Source organism: Bubalus kerabau, chromosome 20 (genome assembly GCF_029407905.1).
Source record: "Bubalus kerabau isolate K-KA32 ecotype Philippines breed swamp buffalo chromosome 20, PCC_UOA_SB_1v2, whole genome shotgun sequence".
Taxonomy (NCBI): Eukaryota; Metazoa; Chordata; class Mammalia; order Artiodactyla; family Bovidae; genus Bubalus; species Bubalus kerabau.
The window spans coordinates 20329648-20347010 of NC_073643.1; the positions used below are offsets into that span (position 1 = coordinate 20329648).

The window sequence follows — 17363 nt, forward strand, 5'->3', positions numbered from 1 at the left end:
TTAAAGTCCTTATCACACTGATCAGTCATAGGGGGGCATGAACCAAACCTCAAGACATGAAAAATCCATATTCTTTCCTTCAAATATTTTAATCATTGTTAAAATTATTGCAAAATACCCATATCCTAATTAAAGTAACAAAAGGGAACACAAATACAAATATTGAACATAAATGAGTAACGTGTACTGTAAAATACATTACTGGCATGCATTCCCAAGATCAAGACCTCTATTCCGTTCAGCCAATACCTTTTTCCCTTGTGACCTATCTCATACCAAAGACAGGTAGGGTATACTTTTCTCAGCACAGTTTTTGGTCTTTAAATATCTTTTTTTTTTTGTCTTAAAAAAAAAAACATGATTTGCAGCGGTACTATAATCATAATTATACAGTCACGTACACACATTTTTCCTTTTTGTCTGCCGAGAGCCTTTTAAAATTTTAATCGTTTCAAAGTTTTTCCCAAAGATCCCGCTGTCTGAAAGAATAGGGTTCTATGAAAACAGGGCATTCGAAAACAAACAGTGAACCGAGGTACAACATGGATGGCAAAGTGCAAAAGTCCTCACAAACTGTACAGAAAATTTCAAAACCTTGCAGCCTGGAAGTACAGACGTAGAAAGACTGGGCAGCCCCAAAAACGGTCATTGAGGCTCTCAAGGGGTTCGCCCTCAAGAGCCTGAGTGGGACTTGAGTCTCAATGCTCCCTTTGGTAGGGAAAGTCCAGAGTTGCAGCCGAGTTGGCAGTGCTGATGCCAGTGACTTATTAAGCCAAGATAAAGTAAGAATATTTCATAAAGCAGCTGTGTAGGACACTTGGATCCTCTACCGTTGGTCTCCTGGCCGGGGATGCTCCTCCGATGATGGGCAGCAGGCTGGACCAAAAGAGTCCAATGCCAGGTTGGGTGACAAAAGAACTGAGGGTTGTCCTCCTCCACTGTTCCATGGAATGGAACAGGTTAGATAACCAGGTTATTATAACTGACATACTTCTTTTTTGCAGCAGGGCCTGAAAGATAAATGTGAAAGAATCAGTTGTGACAGCGACTCTATATACAAGGGTAGAAGCAGAATTAGATCTGTGATGACTTTGGGTGTCAAGTCAAGAGGGGACTGTGCAAATGGCGCTGGATTCCTCTGCCTAATTGTAGGATTTTATCTGCTAGAATCTGCTATGCCCAGCAATTCTGAAACCAGCTGGGTTCTCTAGTCTGACCTATTTCCAACCTTTTTTATGGTTAACACCATTAGTAAATTTATCAGTGGGTCTCATGCTTTCCAATTAGCTTAAAGGACCCACCCATATTGTAGTAAATTTCCCTTTGTGATCTTCTCCCAGACCTTCTCATAAGAAATGGCTCTTGCTTGGCAAAGGTCTGTCCTGGGTCATTGGAATTAATTTAAATTGACAGGAGGCTAGACCAACCAGAGTGCCTTCTCTGGTTTTGATTTACACAATCAAATTACTATAGATTGACTTTTATAGTGTTCTCATTAGTAAGTTGTAAATGGTAATTTGCAGGATTGTTTCCATCAAGGTTTGAAGCTTACTTAAAATCTACCAGGAATCTCAACGTGCATCGACTACTTGGTTTTCCTTAAATGTAGACTACATCCTTTTTATATTTGGTGCAGTGAATTTAGGACTCATCTTCACTAATTCACTCATTCAGTCAGTCATTCATTTTTTTCAGTAGGTATGCGTCTGTTGCCTACCATACGGCAGACAAGAGGCAAGGCACTGGGGAGCAGCTGATGAGCAAGTCAGACTCTTTCCTGTCCTCCTGATGGAAACAAAGACACTGAGATCCCAAGGTATGTCTCTGCTCTATATTCTAGTTCCCAATATCAAGTCATACACATTGCTGTCAACTGATATGGTCTTTATTCATTAAATCTTTGTGGTTTTGCATCAGCTTCTGCTGGACACAAGATAACCACCATGTAGCATTTACTGATGACTTTACTTCCTGTTCTTAGGTTGTAAATCTTTTGCTCATTTAACACAAACACGTAGCAAGAATTCTTCCAGAACTTCGTTGTTGTTATTGGAGTATAACTGCTTTACAATGCTGTGTTAGTTTCTGCTGTACAGTGACGTGAGCCAGCTGTAGGTATACATATATCCCTAGCCCCACCCCACTTATCTAGGTCATCACGGAGCACTGAGCTGAGTTTCCTGTGCTTTATAGTAAGTAGGGATTTAGGTGTGAATTCAGAGGCAAGGAAGAGCCACAGCGACATACCAAAAGAGACTCTGTACTTTGAGTAAGGCAGTCAGTATGTTACAGAAGTATATGCGCTCATGTACAGCCTACAACAAAGCTGATCTTAGGTTCCAGATTAAATATTGAGAGTCTCTTGACAAATTCTGGTTTGAAGACACAGGCTTATTTCCCTATTAAATCATGTTGCATTTATTAACTAAAACTAGAGGGAAAAGTATTATGTTGCTATATATAATAAAGATTTTCAATGTAATTATATGAAATTGGGGATCCCCCAGAAAATCAGGTCATGAGGCTGGTCGTTGTGCGTCTTCAGTCAATAAATGCATGACTCCATTAATGCCTCAGTCTTCTAAAAATGTTCCCATTGTTATCACGGCCTTCACCGTCTTCAACAGTTCTTGGTTTGTGGTCTCGTAGGAAAACTTTCTAAATATATGCATATATGTATATACATATATATATTTTAAAACTCTGAAGCTTATTTACAGTGTTGCATCTAGAAAACCCCAGCTTTACAGTTGCAAGAAATAGCGACAGCATGCCTTGTCAAACGCCCACATTGTAATCATCCTCAAGACAAAGGGAAGAAAAAGAAACAGGAAGCCCAGAAACTGATCCTGACCTAGATACCTGAGACTACTTCTTTGCATGGATAATTAAGATTGTTTTCTGCATAACTGTAGCCGTCTAGTGGAAAAAGCCCAACGTATTTGAAATTCCTCAAGCTTTTTACTATAAAATGCACATTATTCAGGAGGAATATTCATTGTAACAGTCTTAGTACAAAGAGTAAGTAGGCTAGAAGATATTGTCCATGAGTTGCAAATCTGAGCATTCATTTGCATTTAAAGATGAGGTCATAGTAAAAAACAAAACAAAACAAAACAAAAAAAAACATTAAAAAAAACCCAGAAGTGAGAATGATCATGGGAATTCACTGTTGCCTGGAGTGGATTGTCTGTTGTGTAAACAAAACAAAACAAAAAAAAACATTAAAAAAAACCCAGAAGTGAGAATGATCATGGGAATTCACTGTTGCCTGGAGTGGATTGTCTGTTGTGTTCTCTAGTAACCTTGAGATGAGGGCTCCTGATGCTGCGTTGGGCTCACCTGACCCAGGGTCTGATTGAGCTCTAGCCCTTACTCGAGGTATAACTTAGACCTGTCCCATGACACACTGAACTTCTCCGAGCCTTTGGAAAGTAGGTAGAATAATTATCACCCTGCAGGTTGTTAATGGCACAAATGTATGAAATATCCCAGTTTCTTGTCTGATAACATAATGCATAACTGTCCCTTTAAATTGCAAAGTTCCGTACATATGCTTAGTACCCATGCATGCTTTCTCTGCAGAACAGCTTAGAAACTTGGCAGCAAAATCATAGAGTTGTGTAGATCCTACCATGAGTATTTTTTAATTTTATTTAAACTTTTTGTTTTATATTGAAGTATAGCCGATTCACAGTGTTGTGAGAGTTTCAGGTGCACAGCAGAGCCACTCAGCCATACATATACATGTATCCATTCTCCCCTAAGGTCCCCTCCCATCCAGGCTGCCCTATAACATTTAGAAGAGTTCCCTGTACTGTACAGTAGATCCTTGTTGGTTATGCATTTTAAATATAGCAGTGTGTACATGTCTATCCCAAACTCCCTAACTATACCTTCTCCCCATCCTTCCCTTCTGATAACCATGAATTCATTCTCTAAGTCTGTGAGTTTGTTTCTGTTTTGTAAGGAACTTCATTTGTAACATTATTTTTGATTCCACATCTAAGTGGTATGATATTTGTCTTTGTCTGACATTGCTCAGTATGACGATCTCTAGGTCCTTCCATGTTGCTGCAAATGGCAGTTTCATTAGCTTATGCTCACAAACCTTAAACTCCTAGAATGACAATTTCTGTACTTTTCAGAGCACTGTCCAATTATTAGAATGTTTATTTTTAAACCATTCTAGCCTTATAAGTAAATAAAATAAGTGCCTATGGTGTCTGATAATTCCATTTATTTGAATAGCAATGTGGTTTATGGCCTAGGAAAGAAAATTGCTTAGTTCAAAATAGTCATGCAGTGAAGTACTCAGAAAGGAAGTATGCTTTTTATTGTTAAATAAGAATTTTTTTTTCTTTTATAAGATTATGAGTTTGAAGGAACAATGTGTATTAGGCATGGTCCCTATGGAATTTTTAAAGCCATCTGTATCAGAAGTTCTGAAAGCAAGACAACCTTTAGGAGCTGGTATTCACAGTGAGACAGTGCTGCAGACACTGGTTTGCGAATGAATTACTAATTCACTTTTGCTAGTTAAGCAAGTTCAGACATCCCAACTTACTCTTGGTGTTCTGTCAAAATCAAGTTCAATTAACTTCAGTGAACTAGTTGTTTTCTTTTTAATTTTCTCTGAGCCTTTTTGTCCCACAAAAATTTCTCAAAGTGTTCTCTGTGAAATGTTTGTCACTCAGACTATAGGAAATAAAGGATAAGGGACAAAAATGGAGAAGACATAATCTAATGGATATAATAGGAACCAATGAATTATGGGAAACAGGGAGTAAGTAAAATTAAATAGAGTTGTTTTCTCTCGTTGACATTTAATTTCTTATTTTTCTTAAATAACAAGCAGTTCAATATGTTAGTAACAAAGACCATGTGTTTTACTGAGCACTTTAAAAAAAATTCAAATGTGTGTGTAGATGTACGTACCTGTCACTGTCAGGAAGGTAGAGACCTTCTCTTCCAAGTGCCTAGGAAATGGGACATCCAACATCACTGGTCCATGTTTACTAATGTGTGTAATAATGTATGTATTACTTAATGTGTGTTGTTATAGAAGGGCCTCTGCTCTCTGAAGTCCCTGTCAGCTCTGGGAGGATCTTAGGGGAAAATGGAGCACAAAAAAAATACGTGGAAACCTCATGGACTTGGCCACCATTTTTCTTTTCCTCCCCACAGCATCCCTGTGGTGGTGTTATATACAAAGCTAACCATTGTTCCAGCTCCTCAGATTTCATTTCTAAGTTAAACCACAGCACTCTTTTTCCCCACTTAGCATCCAAGAAGGGCCAAAATAGCCCAGCTAAAATTGAGAAATCGATTTCCAATTCTGACATGAAAGGAGTCAATGAACATTTTAGTGTTTCTTTGGAAAAACCTAATTGGTAACTTTAAGATGTAGAATGTCGAGCACAGGTTTACACAGTTCTTAAAATGTGCATTTAAGGTGAAATATACAAAGTCTCTGTTTTGAAACAGGTTTTTGCTTAGTAAAGCTGATATCTAGGTAATTTGATTGAGGCCAAATATGTTTGGCCTTGGAAAAGAAAGATGCACTGAAATGCTGCATCACAGATTTCTACTTTTTCATAGGCACTTTGCCCACGCAGTGAGCTCCTTTTGTGTATTGGCGGTTTCAGTATATCCTGGATCCCAGAATTTTGGAGCATGATTTGAATGCAGTGCAGTGATGTGTCCAAGACTGAAGATGTGCATTAAAGCCCTTCTTAAGGATACCATTACAAATAAGGCGATAGTGATAAAATAGTAGCAGAATAGTACTAGTGATCCTGGATGAAAAGCTGGACCTAAAATCCAGGCCTTACTCTTTGGGGACAGTAGTTTCACAAGTCTATTTATCCATCCCTTTATTTCATCAGCTGTTACCAAAAGTTCAACTGTGATAGTGGTTTGGCTAAAAACTGGTGGCACAGAGGCAGAGAAGAGTAGTCTCTGTTCTGAAATAGTTTGTGGTTCAGTGCAATTCAGCACACATTTAAGGAGCGCCTGCTGTGTGTGGGACACTGTTACAGGCAGGGACAATATAGATGCGTTATGCTGAGGTGCACTCTCTCCTTTGAGAGAGGCACTTACAGTCTACCGCAGGAAGGCAGATTATTTTTTACAAAAAATAGATACAGCCAATTCTTGTTAATGGCAGTTGTATCCTGTGAAGTTACTGTAAACATTGAGTTTGTAATCCATGCCTGAACAAAGCTTATCTAACATGTTTATTTTTCCCTGGAACGCACATCAAACCTTCCCTTACTTAAGGAACCCTAGACAGCACTTCCGGCTTCCCTGGTGGCTTAGATGGGTTGGGAAGATCCCCTGGAGGAGGGCAGGGTAACACATTCCAGTATTCTTGCCTGGAGAATCCCATGGACAGAGGAGCCTGGCGGGCTACAGTCTGTGGGATCGCAACAATCAAAGGGGTAACAAAGAGTCTGAGCAACCTTCACTTTTCTCAGACAGCACTTTACTCTGCTCAGTGAAACAGTAAAACCACCCAAAACAGTACAAATACATAAAGCATAGGCATTCAATAGACCAGGAGCACACTGTTTTTTGGTGGGTTTTTTTTTTTTTTTTTTTCACATTAGAGCTGAAAAAAGGTAAAATATCGTCCTGTTGACCTACTCTGAGACTTCATATGTTCGGTGACAAATATCCCCCTACCCTGCACAAACACTTGCAAAAACACTGCAGTGTTGCTTTCGGTCTTACAATCAGTTTCAGCAAATAGTCGAGTCTGCAAATTGGGGGTCCATGAATACTGAGACTCAAATACCATGATAAGGTCAGGTGATCTCAAACACCAGGGAAAAGGTGGCCAAAGCGAGTAGAGAGGGATTCGGGCAAAGACCCCTGTCCTCGGAAAGGTGGCCGTTGAGATTCAGAAGGAGATGTCATTTGAGCAGAGTTTGAAAGAAGATGAGAGAGGAGCTATGCAGATATTTGGGCCACAGAGTGATGGCAGGGGCAAAGCCCTGAGCGAAGCTGGCAGCTGACAGGCCAGGGTGGCTGGAACAAAGAGTGAAACGTGCGTGGAGAATTCCAACCCTGCCAGGAGGTGACATCACTAATGTGTGCACCGAGGAAGGTGGAAAATCTTGCCTGAGACACTCGAGAGAGGTTTCAAAGTAGAGGGAATATGGAATTGTGTCTTGAACAGTGAACTAGAGATATTTCCCTGCCTGGAGACATGGGTGTCAGGGCACACTTCTACCTTGAGGGTGCCACATTAGTTTTTTCTGTGAAAAAGCTCAGGGTTTTGAGAGAAGAGAAAAAAATTTGAGGAGTTTGAGGAGTTTGGCGAGGGTTCACCAAGAGAAGAAAGAATGCTGGGAGAGAGATGGAAGGGAAGTTAATCTGATTGCCAAGAGCATTTTATGCTGGGTATAAGGTTCTGGATTTTTGGATAAACTGTGAGCATCTTACCCATATTTGACAGAAGGAGAGAGGTGAAAGATGGGAAGTGCAGGAAGGGAGATCAGCTTGGAGTTGACAGAGAGATGAGGATTGTGTTTGTAGTGAGTGGGATTCCAAGATGAAACCACAGTGGGGCCATCCGTGAGCAAGCAGCTCCTAGGCCCACCTGTGCCCTCAGCAGCACCATGCTGTCCTGGGGATGAGGATGTAGGCGAGAGCCTGTTTGGTCACTGTGGTGGGGAAGTATCCTTGAGGCCAGAGCTGTGCTGTTTGTTTTAATTTGGGAGTGGCTGTATGTGACATGACAATCAAATTCTATTGTGTTTGGTTCAGCTGACTTGTTGGGCGGTGGCACATCTTAGAGGACCAGTGTGCTCAAAGGAGGGGAAACCAGAGAAGACTCTTAGTCTTGGCAAAGGAAAGAGACAAAGGAAACCTTCACTTTTCTTCCTTCCTTGGAATCCAACTTAGCTTAACCTGTGGGTAAAAAGCAGGGCTTGACAACTGAAGCTCTGTACAGGTGGGGGCATCCCCTGGACTGTATATCTGGATCCTGGCTTTGGAAGGTGGGAGGATTAGATTCTCTTTCAGGTGACAGAAGTCAGGCAGAGCTTCAGTTTACAGCAAATGCAAAGCACATGTCTGCTAGGTGTTAAACACGGGCTGCCTAGGATTCAGAGGGAATAAGACATGCCCCTGTCCTCAAGGAGTCAGGTAGACCAGGTGCCCCTTAGTATGTACACACATACATTTATCACAGGATGACTAAAGATGGTAGGTCTCTGGTTGGGGTCAGTTGAAACTGATGACAAGGGGCCTATTCACATCTGTTTGATAGTCCTTAAAACTTCTCCTTTTGGCTTTAGACTTTCTGCCAGGCTTTCTTCTCCTTCTTTCTGAGATAATAGGGATGAGGAACCTGGTAGCCCTGACCCAGTTTGTTCCCTGCAGCATGAAAGTCCTCTGATCTTCATACTATTGGGCAGTCCTTCTAGTCCCCCAGTCAGAGGAAACTGAAGGGTTGTATATTACAGAGCATGATCAAGAGTAATCACAAGTATTAGTTGAGGGAAGAGAAAAGAGACTTTGTGGTCACATAAAAGATGGATGGAGCAAACCCCTAACCATCCTTTCTCTGAATACAGACAGGGGCTCCTATTGGCGAAATGGAAGGAATGCACTGGAATTTGGTCATGGTTGGGGTCTAATGATAGTGAGCCTGGTTCTCTAACTGTGGACTCCCATTACCAATCATAACCACACAAACTGTGCTTAACTACAGTGCTTCCAGATTTTGTACCTTCTTTGCTCTGTGTAAAAGTGCTTTCTCTCCTCTCCTTTTCTTAAACACATTGCAAATCTGTTCATTTGAATAGGGTGAATTGCAATTGGCATTGAAGTTTAACCCTTTCAGGATCAAGGTATATGAATGTATTTAACAATCCCTTGGGATTTTTCAAATTATCAAATTCCTAATTTTAAATGGATGGTTTAGTCTTTCCTTCAGTGTATTCTGTTTGCCCTGAGGCTGTCTACTGGATCCGTCCACAGTGCCTGTTCCTCTTTGAAGTCTTGGTTAGAGCACTTGGGGTATAACTTGATTGATTCTGATAGGAGACCAAAATTTCCTTTACTAGAAGTCAGTAGGGGTTTGTGGAAGTGAACACTGAGTTGGATTCAAAGCACTGGGTCTGGGGAGACTTGATGTGGAAGCTGAAAAGTTGCTTGCTATCAGGAGGGATAAAGAGACTGAAGCTAGAAGACCAGGCACTGAGCGTTAGATGCTATTAGAGAATCATGTTGAATTTGGTTAGATGTGATAATGAGGTAATGGTAGAGTTGGAGAATGTCTGCATTTTGTAATAAGCTAAAATATTTTGGAGTAATGTCTCATGATATCTGATAACCAACTTTCAAATGGTTCAAGGCAGAGATAGATAGATATGCATGAATCAAAAATGGTAAAATATTAACAGCAACTATCTCAGTAGTGGATTATACCACCACTCTTTCAACTTTTCTGAATGTTTGAGAAGTTTCATGTTCAAAGCAAAATGTATGCTTTAGCACTTTGCTCAGAGATAGTTCTACCTTTATCTTATAATATCTGCCACTGAGAATTAATACTCTTGACAAAGTCATGTATCTCAGAGAAAAAATAAAAAGAATTGCAGTAGTGTCCATGGCCTGGTGTAGAATTCTGTTGGTCATAATTCAAGAGTGATCATGAAAACCCCTACCAGAGTAAAAGAACAGTGGGAAAATGTAAGGACACAAGAAGTACAAGGATAGCCATTGATCAAGTATGACCTTGGGCAAGGGACTATCATCTCTGTGGCGTAGTTTCCTCTTCTGGAAAATGGACCTAACAATAGTATCAACCTCTAGGGTCCTTAGAAAGATTGAAGGTGGTAACATATGTAAGACACTCAGAATGGGGTCACATGTAATTTTACCATGTGTAGCTGTAATTAGTCTTCTCTCTGAGTGCATGTAGAGAATTCCTCTCGCATAGATAACACTGACTCGTGTGTGCATATTCTTTCTTGGAAGAAAGAATCCCTCCAAAGCAGGTCAGGCTACCTGTACAATGAGACTAAACTCACTGATGACTGGATGCTTGTTAGGGTGCTCACAGCAATCCCTGAGGAGGTTTGATGAGTGGTCAGAGCACCTGTAGATTTCATCTGTTCATTGGGAAAGTGATCTGTCAAGTCATTGTCAACACGTTGCCGCTTCCATCCGTTCGCACCCCTGTCACCAGCCAGCATTTCATCTCTGAAGAAGTGTGATATTGAAATCCTGAGCTATGAGAGGTTTTGTGGGTCACCTGGAGGGCATGGTGTTTTCTATTGTGGCAGCAGTGACGGGTTTTTACTGTGCCAGACAGACATGTACACCTAATCAACGGTTGTTGCTACTCCTACAGACAGTCTCTGTGTGCAGTATTGGAGCTGGTAATCATTGATTCCAGGGACACTTATTGCTGGGTTTTTGGCAAAATCAATTGCTGGAATTTTTAAACTGTGCATCTGTTTATATATACCATTTTTCCATTTTGATTGAAAAAATTGGATATCTACTGATGAGTGTCTTAAGACTGTCAGTTAGATTAGTTGAGATGAGTTCTCCTTTATTTATTCACTGCTCAGATTTGCAGTTTGGAATTGAGCTATGTCTGCATTGATAAAGCGAAGATTGGATCAAGAATCAAGCCAATTCTATCAGAAAGACTGAGACGAAAACTATCCTCGGGTGACCATGACATATGAATGTTTATGACCTCTGGGTCCATGTTACCCAGGTTAGTTATGAAACAGACTGAGCTGTTATCACTCCATCACATTTTTTTCCAGGCAGCTTTTATGTATGCAATACCACAAGTGACCTGTAATATCCCAAAGGGCATTCCAACTGAGTTGACTAAAAAGGGAGTGGGGTGAGTCCTTGTGGAAACAATCAATACTGCTGAGTTGACGGGACATGAACATTTTTTTCTCTTGATAGTTCTTCTTTCCAAGAAGTTGAGAAACATATGATTCTTGGACAAGGCATCAATGAGTCCAAACTTGGGCTCTGAATGTAGTAGCATTTGTTAAACATGTAATATGTTCAAAAAAATCTCAAGCACCTAATATTTGCAAACTCTTTAATCCTTCCAGCCAGCCATATGAGGCAGGTACCAATATTATCCCGACTTTACTAAAAGGCTGATGCTGGGAAAGACTGAAGGCAGGAGGAGAAGGGGATGACAGAGGATAAGACGGTTGGAAGGCATCACTGACTTGATGGACATGAGTTTGAGCAAGCTCCAGGAGTTGGTGATAGACAGGGAAGCCTGGCATGCTGCAGTCCATGGGGTCACAAAGAATTGGACACGGCTGAGTGACTGCAGATGGTGACTGCAGCCATGAAATTAAAAGACACTTACTCCTTGGAAGGAAAGTTATGACCAACCTAGACAGCATATTAAAAAGCAGAGACATGACTTTGCCAACAAAGTTCTGTCTAGTCAAGGCTATGGTTTTTCCAGTGGTCATGTATGGATGTGAGTGTTGGACTGTGAAGAAGGCTGAGCGCCAAAGAATCGGTGCTTTTTAACTGTGGTGTTGGAGAAGACTCTTGAGAGTCCCTTGGACTGCAAGGAGATCCAGCCACTCCATTCTAAAGGAGATCAGTCCTGGGTGTTCATTGGAAGGAGTGATGCTAAAGCTGAAACTCCAATACTTTGGCCATCTCACGTGAAGAGTTGACTCATTGGAAAAGACTCTGATGCTGGGAGGGATTGGGGGCAGGAGGAGAAGGGGACGACAGAGGATGAGATGGCTGGATGGCATCACCAACTCGATGGACATGGGTTTGAGTAAACTCTAGGAGCTGGTGATGGACAGGGAAGCCTTGCGTGCTGCGATTCATGGGGTTGCAAAGAGTCAGACAGGACTGAGTGACTGAACTGAACTGAGTGACTGAACTGAACTTAAAAAAGACATCACAAGTTAGGGAGACTAACGAACACATCCTATACCCCCACCTTTTTTGAACTTTAGTTATTAATACCCCCACCTTTTTTGAACTTTAGTTATTGATAGGGTGAGAGAGGTGAAACTGACATCAGGGGTCATAGATCTTTCTCACTCAAATGTTTACCAACTATCTCCTCTCTACCAGGCAGAGCTGGACAGGAAGTTCCAAGGAAACTTCTCTGCAGCTCACTGCTTTCTGATCTTCAGCATCCACCACCCCTTGATTTCTTTCCTGAAATTCCACTCCCCAATTCCCATGAGTGTTCTGCCTGTTGTAGGAGGCAGTGACTCTTGCAGGAGGTCTCGGTAATGACTGAATAGGCATTCTGGATACATAGATTTCAGGAGACTGAGAAGTATTCCTTTAAGCAGTGAGGGACTCTTGACAGCAAAGCCTGGTGGGCGAGGTTGTTCAGTAGCCCCCTCCTTCTCCCCAAGGAAGCCAGTGCAGAACAGATGTTTTGAAAAAAAGAAATGGGATGTTTGTTCAGGCTTAGAGGGAAGGTTTGAAATAGACGTGATCACAGATCCCTCTTTAAATTCAGGGAACAGACGATGACTGAAGACAAATGCTGAAGATCATGCAGACTTTGCCTTCCTCCAAAGATGAGAAAGATCCACTTAGTGGTGTGGGAGGTGATGTGAAGTTGGGGTTAACAAGACGACTCTCATGTCCGAGTTCTGGGACTGAAATCCCAGCTGTGCTCTATAAGCTGTGATCTTGTGACAGGTCTCTAAGCCTCAGATTCCTTGCCTTTCAATTGTTTACAAAATCAAGATGGTGATACTGACGATGTTTGGAGGATCAGATGTCATGTGTTCATTAGCACATGTTGGACCTTAAAGAAAACGCAATTGTCACCACGAGCACCACTACCATCCCCTCCATTGCTCAACGATCTTAAGATCAGCACTGAAAGCTAGTCAGCTCTACACGATAATGGAATTCAGGAAAATGGTCATATCTAAACTCAGCTGGTGTCCTGTATTTCATAGGGTAAACTTCCTTCATAGGATGTCATTTAAACAAGAAATTGATGTGACACTTGGAATTGCCCACTGTGCTGTTATGTACTAGAGAGCTTTAAACTCTGAACTCAGTCTTCATTTCAAACCCTTAGACCCTTGGGGAGGTAGCTTTCTGAGTCTGTGTTACACTGTGCAGGAGACTGTATTGTTGCAAAGAAAACACAGAAACACAGCAGGTAGATTTTCATGTCATTTCAGAAAACAACAGTGGGCCCTGAGAGATAGGGTTAGGCTAAAGAACTATTTTAATTTCTAGGATATTCCTTTACTTCTGGTGACAGCAACACAGGAAATTCTTAAAATCTAGGCTGCTGCATTGCTAAGGAGAACAGAACTCTTTTTTTTTTTTTCCTGACAAGTATTTCCTGTTAACTGTTCTCTGCTGCTTCTGCTGCTAAGTTGCTTCAGTCGTGTCCGACTCTGTGCGACCCCATAGACAGCAGCCCACCAGGCTCCCCTATCCCTGGGATTCTCTAGGCATCTGTTCCCTGGGAGATGTCACCTCAAACTACCGTGACAGCCACACTATTGCGCCACCACGACTACCTGTCTCTTTGGGATAAAACAGCAATCGGTCGATAAACATTTCCCAGATTCCTAATGTGAGCCATATTTCATTCTAGGTTCTAGGATGGTGATGGTGTACTGGCATAGAAGGAATCCCCATAACCTTCAAAGAATGTCTGCTTTGGCAGAAAATCTAAACTACGTAGGCACATGCCAAGGCTGCAGACTTAAGCAAAATGGTCGCCAAAGACGCCACTGCTCTGAAGGCCGTCACTTGCCATTAATCTGTCCTCCGTGACTTTCTACTCATGGCGTTGTTTCCTGTAAGCACCAGCCTGTCAACCTGGAGGTCCAGACCATTGATGTGGTCAATAGGCCTTGCTCAAATTTCCACCCCGGGTCTTTTATGTGGGTGACTCCGGGCTTTTCTTGTCCCCCTCCAGTCTTGCTATGCTGGTGGTATATTGTCTTAGTTTTCAAATCCCCAGTGTCTACGTGAATCATTTCTTTCTTTTTTGGCTACCTTCCATGAATGCCATGTGCTCGTGTCTGAGGTCTCCTGGAAGCTTAGGATAACTGTTTCCTACTCTTTTTAGTGTTGTCTTATGCTAAGGCCTTCTCTTGTTACCTGCCACTCCCTTACAGTGATCAATCAGAACCAGTTAACTATTAGGATTAAGGCTGTTTTGTCAGTTGTGAGAAAAGTGGACAGGGAGGGAAAGTATGGGATGGAGTTGAACAAGAGTCATAAGCTGTTAGACATTGGAGTGAAGGGATAATTTGAAATGGTTAATTAATGATAATTTGTTTAATCAGTGGTAATGGTTAATATTTGTAGAGTGCTTGCTGTGCCCAGCTCATCACATGAGTGGTCTGAGAAGGTGCTTTCTTTCTTCCCATTTTTCAGATGGGAGAAGAGAGGTAAAGTAGGACTCCACAACCATAGGGCTAGCTAAGCCAGGCCATCTGACTCCAGAGTCCATGTCTGAAGCACTGTGAACCTCCTCTTGTGATGGGCTTTGTTCTTGCTCACCTACTTCTAGAAAATTCTAAGAAATGGAAATATTATAAAGCTGGAGAGTGGAGAAAATGAATGATCAGGGTTCAGTGACAGGTCAGGCCCCTCCAGCTGGTCTGCTCTAGCATCTCTATAGTTCCCCCATAAAAAAGAACTGAGAAAATGTAGCAGGTTTTGAAAAGTGGAGAGCAGGATTCTGTTCCTAATGGGCAGAATTTGCCATTCTAAATACTCTTATCCTTTCTCCTGCTTCTGAAAAAGCTCATGCTTGGAAATGGAATCTCATTTCTGTCCAGCACCGAGGCTTCTCCCTTGCTGGTGGTAATGAGCCATTGTATCTGGTGAGCTACAGGTTGCCAGCAGATGTCCAGAAGCAAAGACATATCAGTTTTCAATGGGACAAGTGTTTGATTTGTCTCAGGCCCTTGTATTTGGATCCAAGTTTCTAGCTTGTTATAATTTCTGCATTGGGATAATCTATCTGTTGTCTCTCTGAAGACCAGTTCAGAAAGGTCATGGACTGAAACTCTATGATAGGAAAAACCTTTGGCTGAATGGCTGACTCTTTTTGGTCTCTCCCAGGGCGGGGTGGGGGGACAATAAATATACCAGCAGTTGCTATACATTCTATCACTGGCTGTAAATTTTCCAATCAACCTGATCCTTCCAAATCTGCAGCCAGCAAGAACGCTGTGCTTTGCATTTATCTACTAGGAAAGACGTTAGTCTTATTTCAATTATATTTTTAAGATCAAAGTTTTGGAAGTATTTTCTATACATTTTTCTGATGATTTCAAAATGAAAACTCAAATTGGCCCACTTCTAGTTCATCCATTTTTAGATAGGGAAGAAGAAAACAGTCTTCAACCAGCATTTTGAAAAGAGTGATAGAAAAGAACGATCCATTTTCAAGAAATTAAGAGAACTCCAGGAAGATAACCAATGTTCTGAATTTCTACACTTTCAGTCTTTCTACAGTTAGCACCAGCAATCTGAAAAATGAACCCAAAGCCCTTTCAGAACTCCCATCTGAGCCGAAAAAGATTAAATCATGCTCAACATGCTTCACCAAATAAACAGAATGAAGTGATATATTTTTGAAAATAAGAATTTCAACGGTAAGGGATGAAACAAAGAGTGGTTACCAGGTAACCCCATCAAACCAGAAAATTCAATAAGCCTTGCGCACCCCTTCCCTTGCCCACTACTTAATCAGAGTGTTACTGGAATCAGTTTGAATGAATCTACTTACTTTTAAACTGGCTGTTTTGATGTCCTGTAAATACAGCCCAAATATCCATTTCTGCAACAGAACTGACCATAAAAAACGAAATCATTCAACCCATGGGATTAGGGTATCCAAATTAACTATATTATGTATTCAGCTTGGACGGGGGCTGTTTATTTCATTGCATCTCAGTGTCCTCGGCGGCACTGCATGAGCAAACTTGGCTCTGTCCATGCCCCCTCTATTCCCTTTTCCATAAAAGCTTACAGATGTTCTCCTCTTCTTAATGTACACCCTGGGCCTTGAGATGTTGACATATGAAGTCCTAAATATTAGTATCACTTTTGTGGGAAATGGTAGTGGATAATGGTCAATTTCCAGGCCCCCGTTCATATTCTGAAAAGCATTATTTTCTCTGTAGGCAGAAGAAATGGAAATGAGGGCAATCAGTGCATCCCAGCCCTTGGGTGGTTATGGAATGATTGTGGGGAATTGTTGGCCAGAGGAGCAGGCATTTTAGAATGGATCATAAAGAGGAGACAGCTTGTGGGCCATCAGTGGGATGAGAATGGGAGGGGTGGGGAGTGGGGAGGTGTGTGTCTCCATTCCTCACATCTCTGAATTAGGAAGACGTCCCCCACAGCATGTTGGAAAGCTCTCTACTGGACTTTTGAACTAAATCTTGAGGTTTTGCTTGTACTCTAGCACACAGGGTAGGTTCAGTGGAAGGGCAGGGACAAGTGGGTCAAGGGGAGATACTGGTGAAGAATTTGGTGGGAGGAATAACACTGAGGAGGAGAGCCTGGCCCAGGGCAGTCCCCTGAAGTCCTTCAGTGTGTTTGTAGGAGGAGGTAGAGATGAGCAAATGGAAAGGGCACACATGTGTGTGCTCGCTCAGTCAGTCGTGTCCGACTCTCTGCAACCCCATGGACTGCAGCCCACCAGGCTCCTCTGTCCATGGGATTCTCCAGGCAAGAACTCTGGAGTGGGTTGCCATTGCCTCCTCCAGGGGATCTTTCCCACCCAGGGATCAAACCTGTGTCTCTTACATCTCCTGCATTGGCAGGCAAGTTCTTTACCACTAGCGCCACCTGGGAGCTCCAGGTGTGTACACACACACACACACACACACACACACACACACAACATGGTGAGAGATGATGAAAAAATAGAGAAGATTGTGATTAAAAAATTAAAAGAGAGCTGAATTTGTAATCTCTCGCGTCCTCTCTTCTTTCTCTCGGCATGTATAGGAGGGACGAGGTAGTAACTGAGACTCTGAAATGGGACTGGGAGTCTGAATCCTTGCTCTGCCACTTCCTGTGTGATGTCGGGCAGTTCAGTTCACCCCTCTGTGCTTTAGTTTACTTAACTGATCACTAGGAATACCAACAGAAGCTATTCATTGAGGGGTTCTAAGGATCACATAACACTGGCACTTAGGAATCATTGAAAAAGCATTCGCTATTAGTATTTTATCAGTTCCTGATGAACAGGCAAGTAGACTTCCGTCTCCTTCATTTCAGCTGGAAACATAGTATAGAAATACATTACTTCAATCATAAGAGACAGGCTGCTCATTTAGTAGGAATTGTGTAATGAATTCCTTTGTAAACTC

The 17363-nt window shown here is 41.9% G+C and overlaps 1 protein-coding gene across 1 annotated transcript in view; it reads right to left on the reverse strand.

The window, feature by feature from the left end:
* Positions 1–825: 825 nt before the first annotated feature.
* Positions 826–17363, reverse strand: part of LOC129635131 (metabotropic glutamate receptor 7) — a 651100-nt gene continuing 634562 nt past the window's right edge. The window contains exon 7 of the mRNA XM_055557821.1: positions 826–1010. Coding sequence (XP_055413796.1) covers positions 961–1010 — 50 coding nt within the window. The 3' untranslated portion in view covers positions 826–960. The remainder of the gene's footprint in view (positions 1011–17363) is intronic.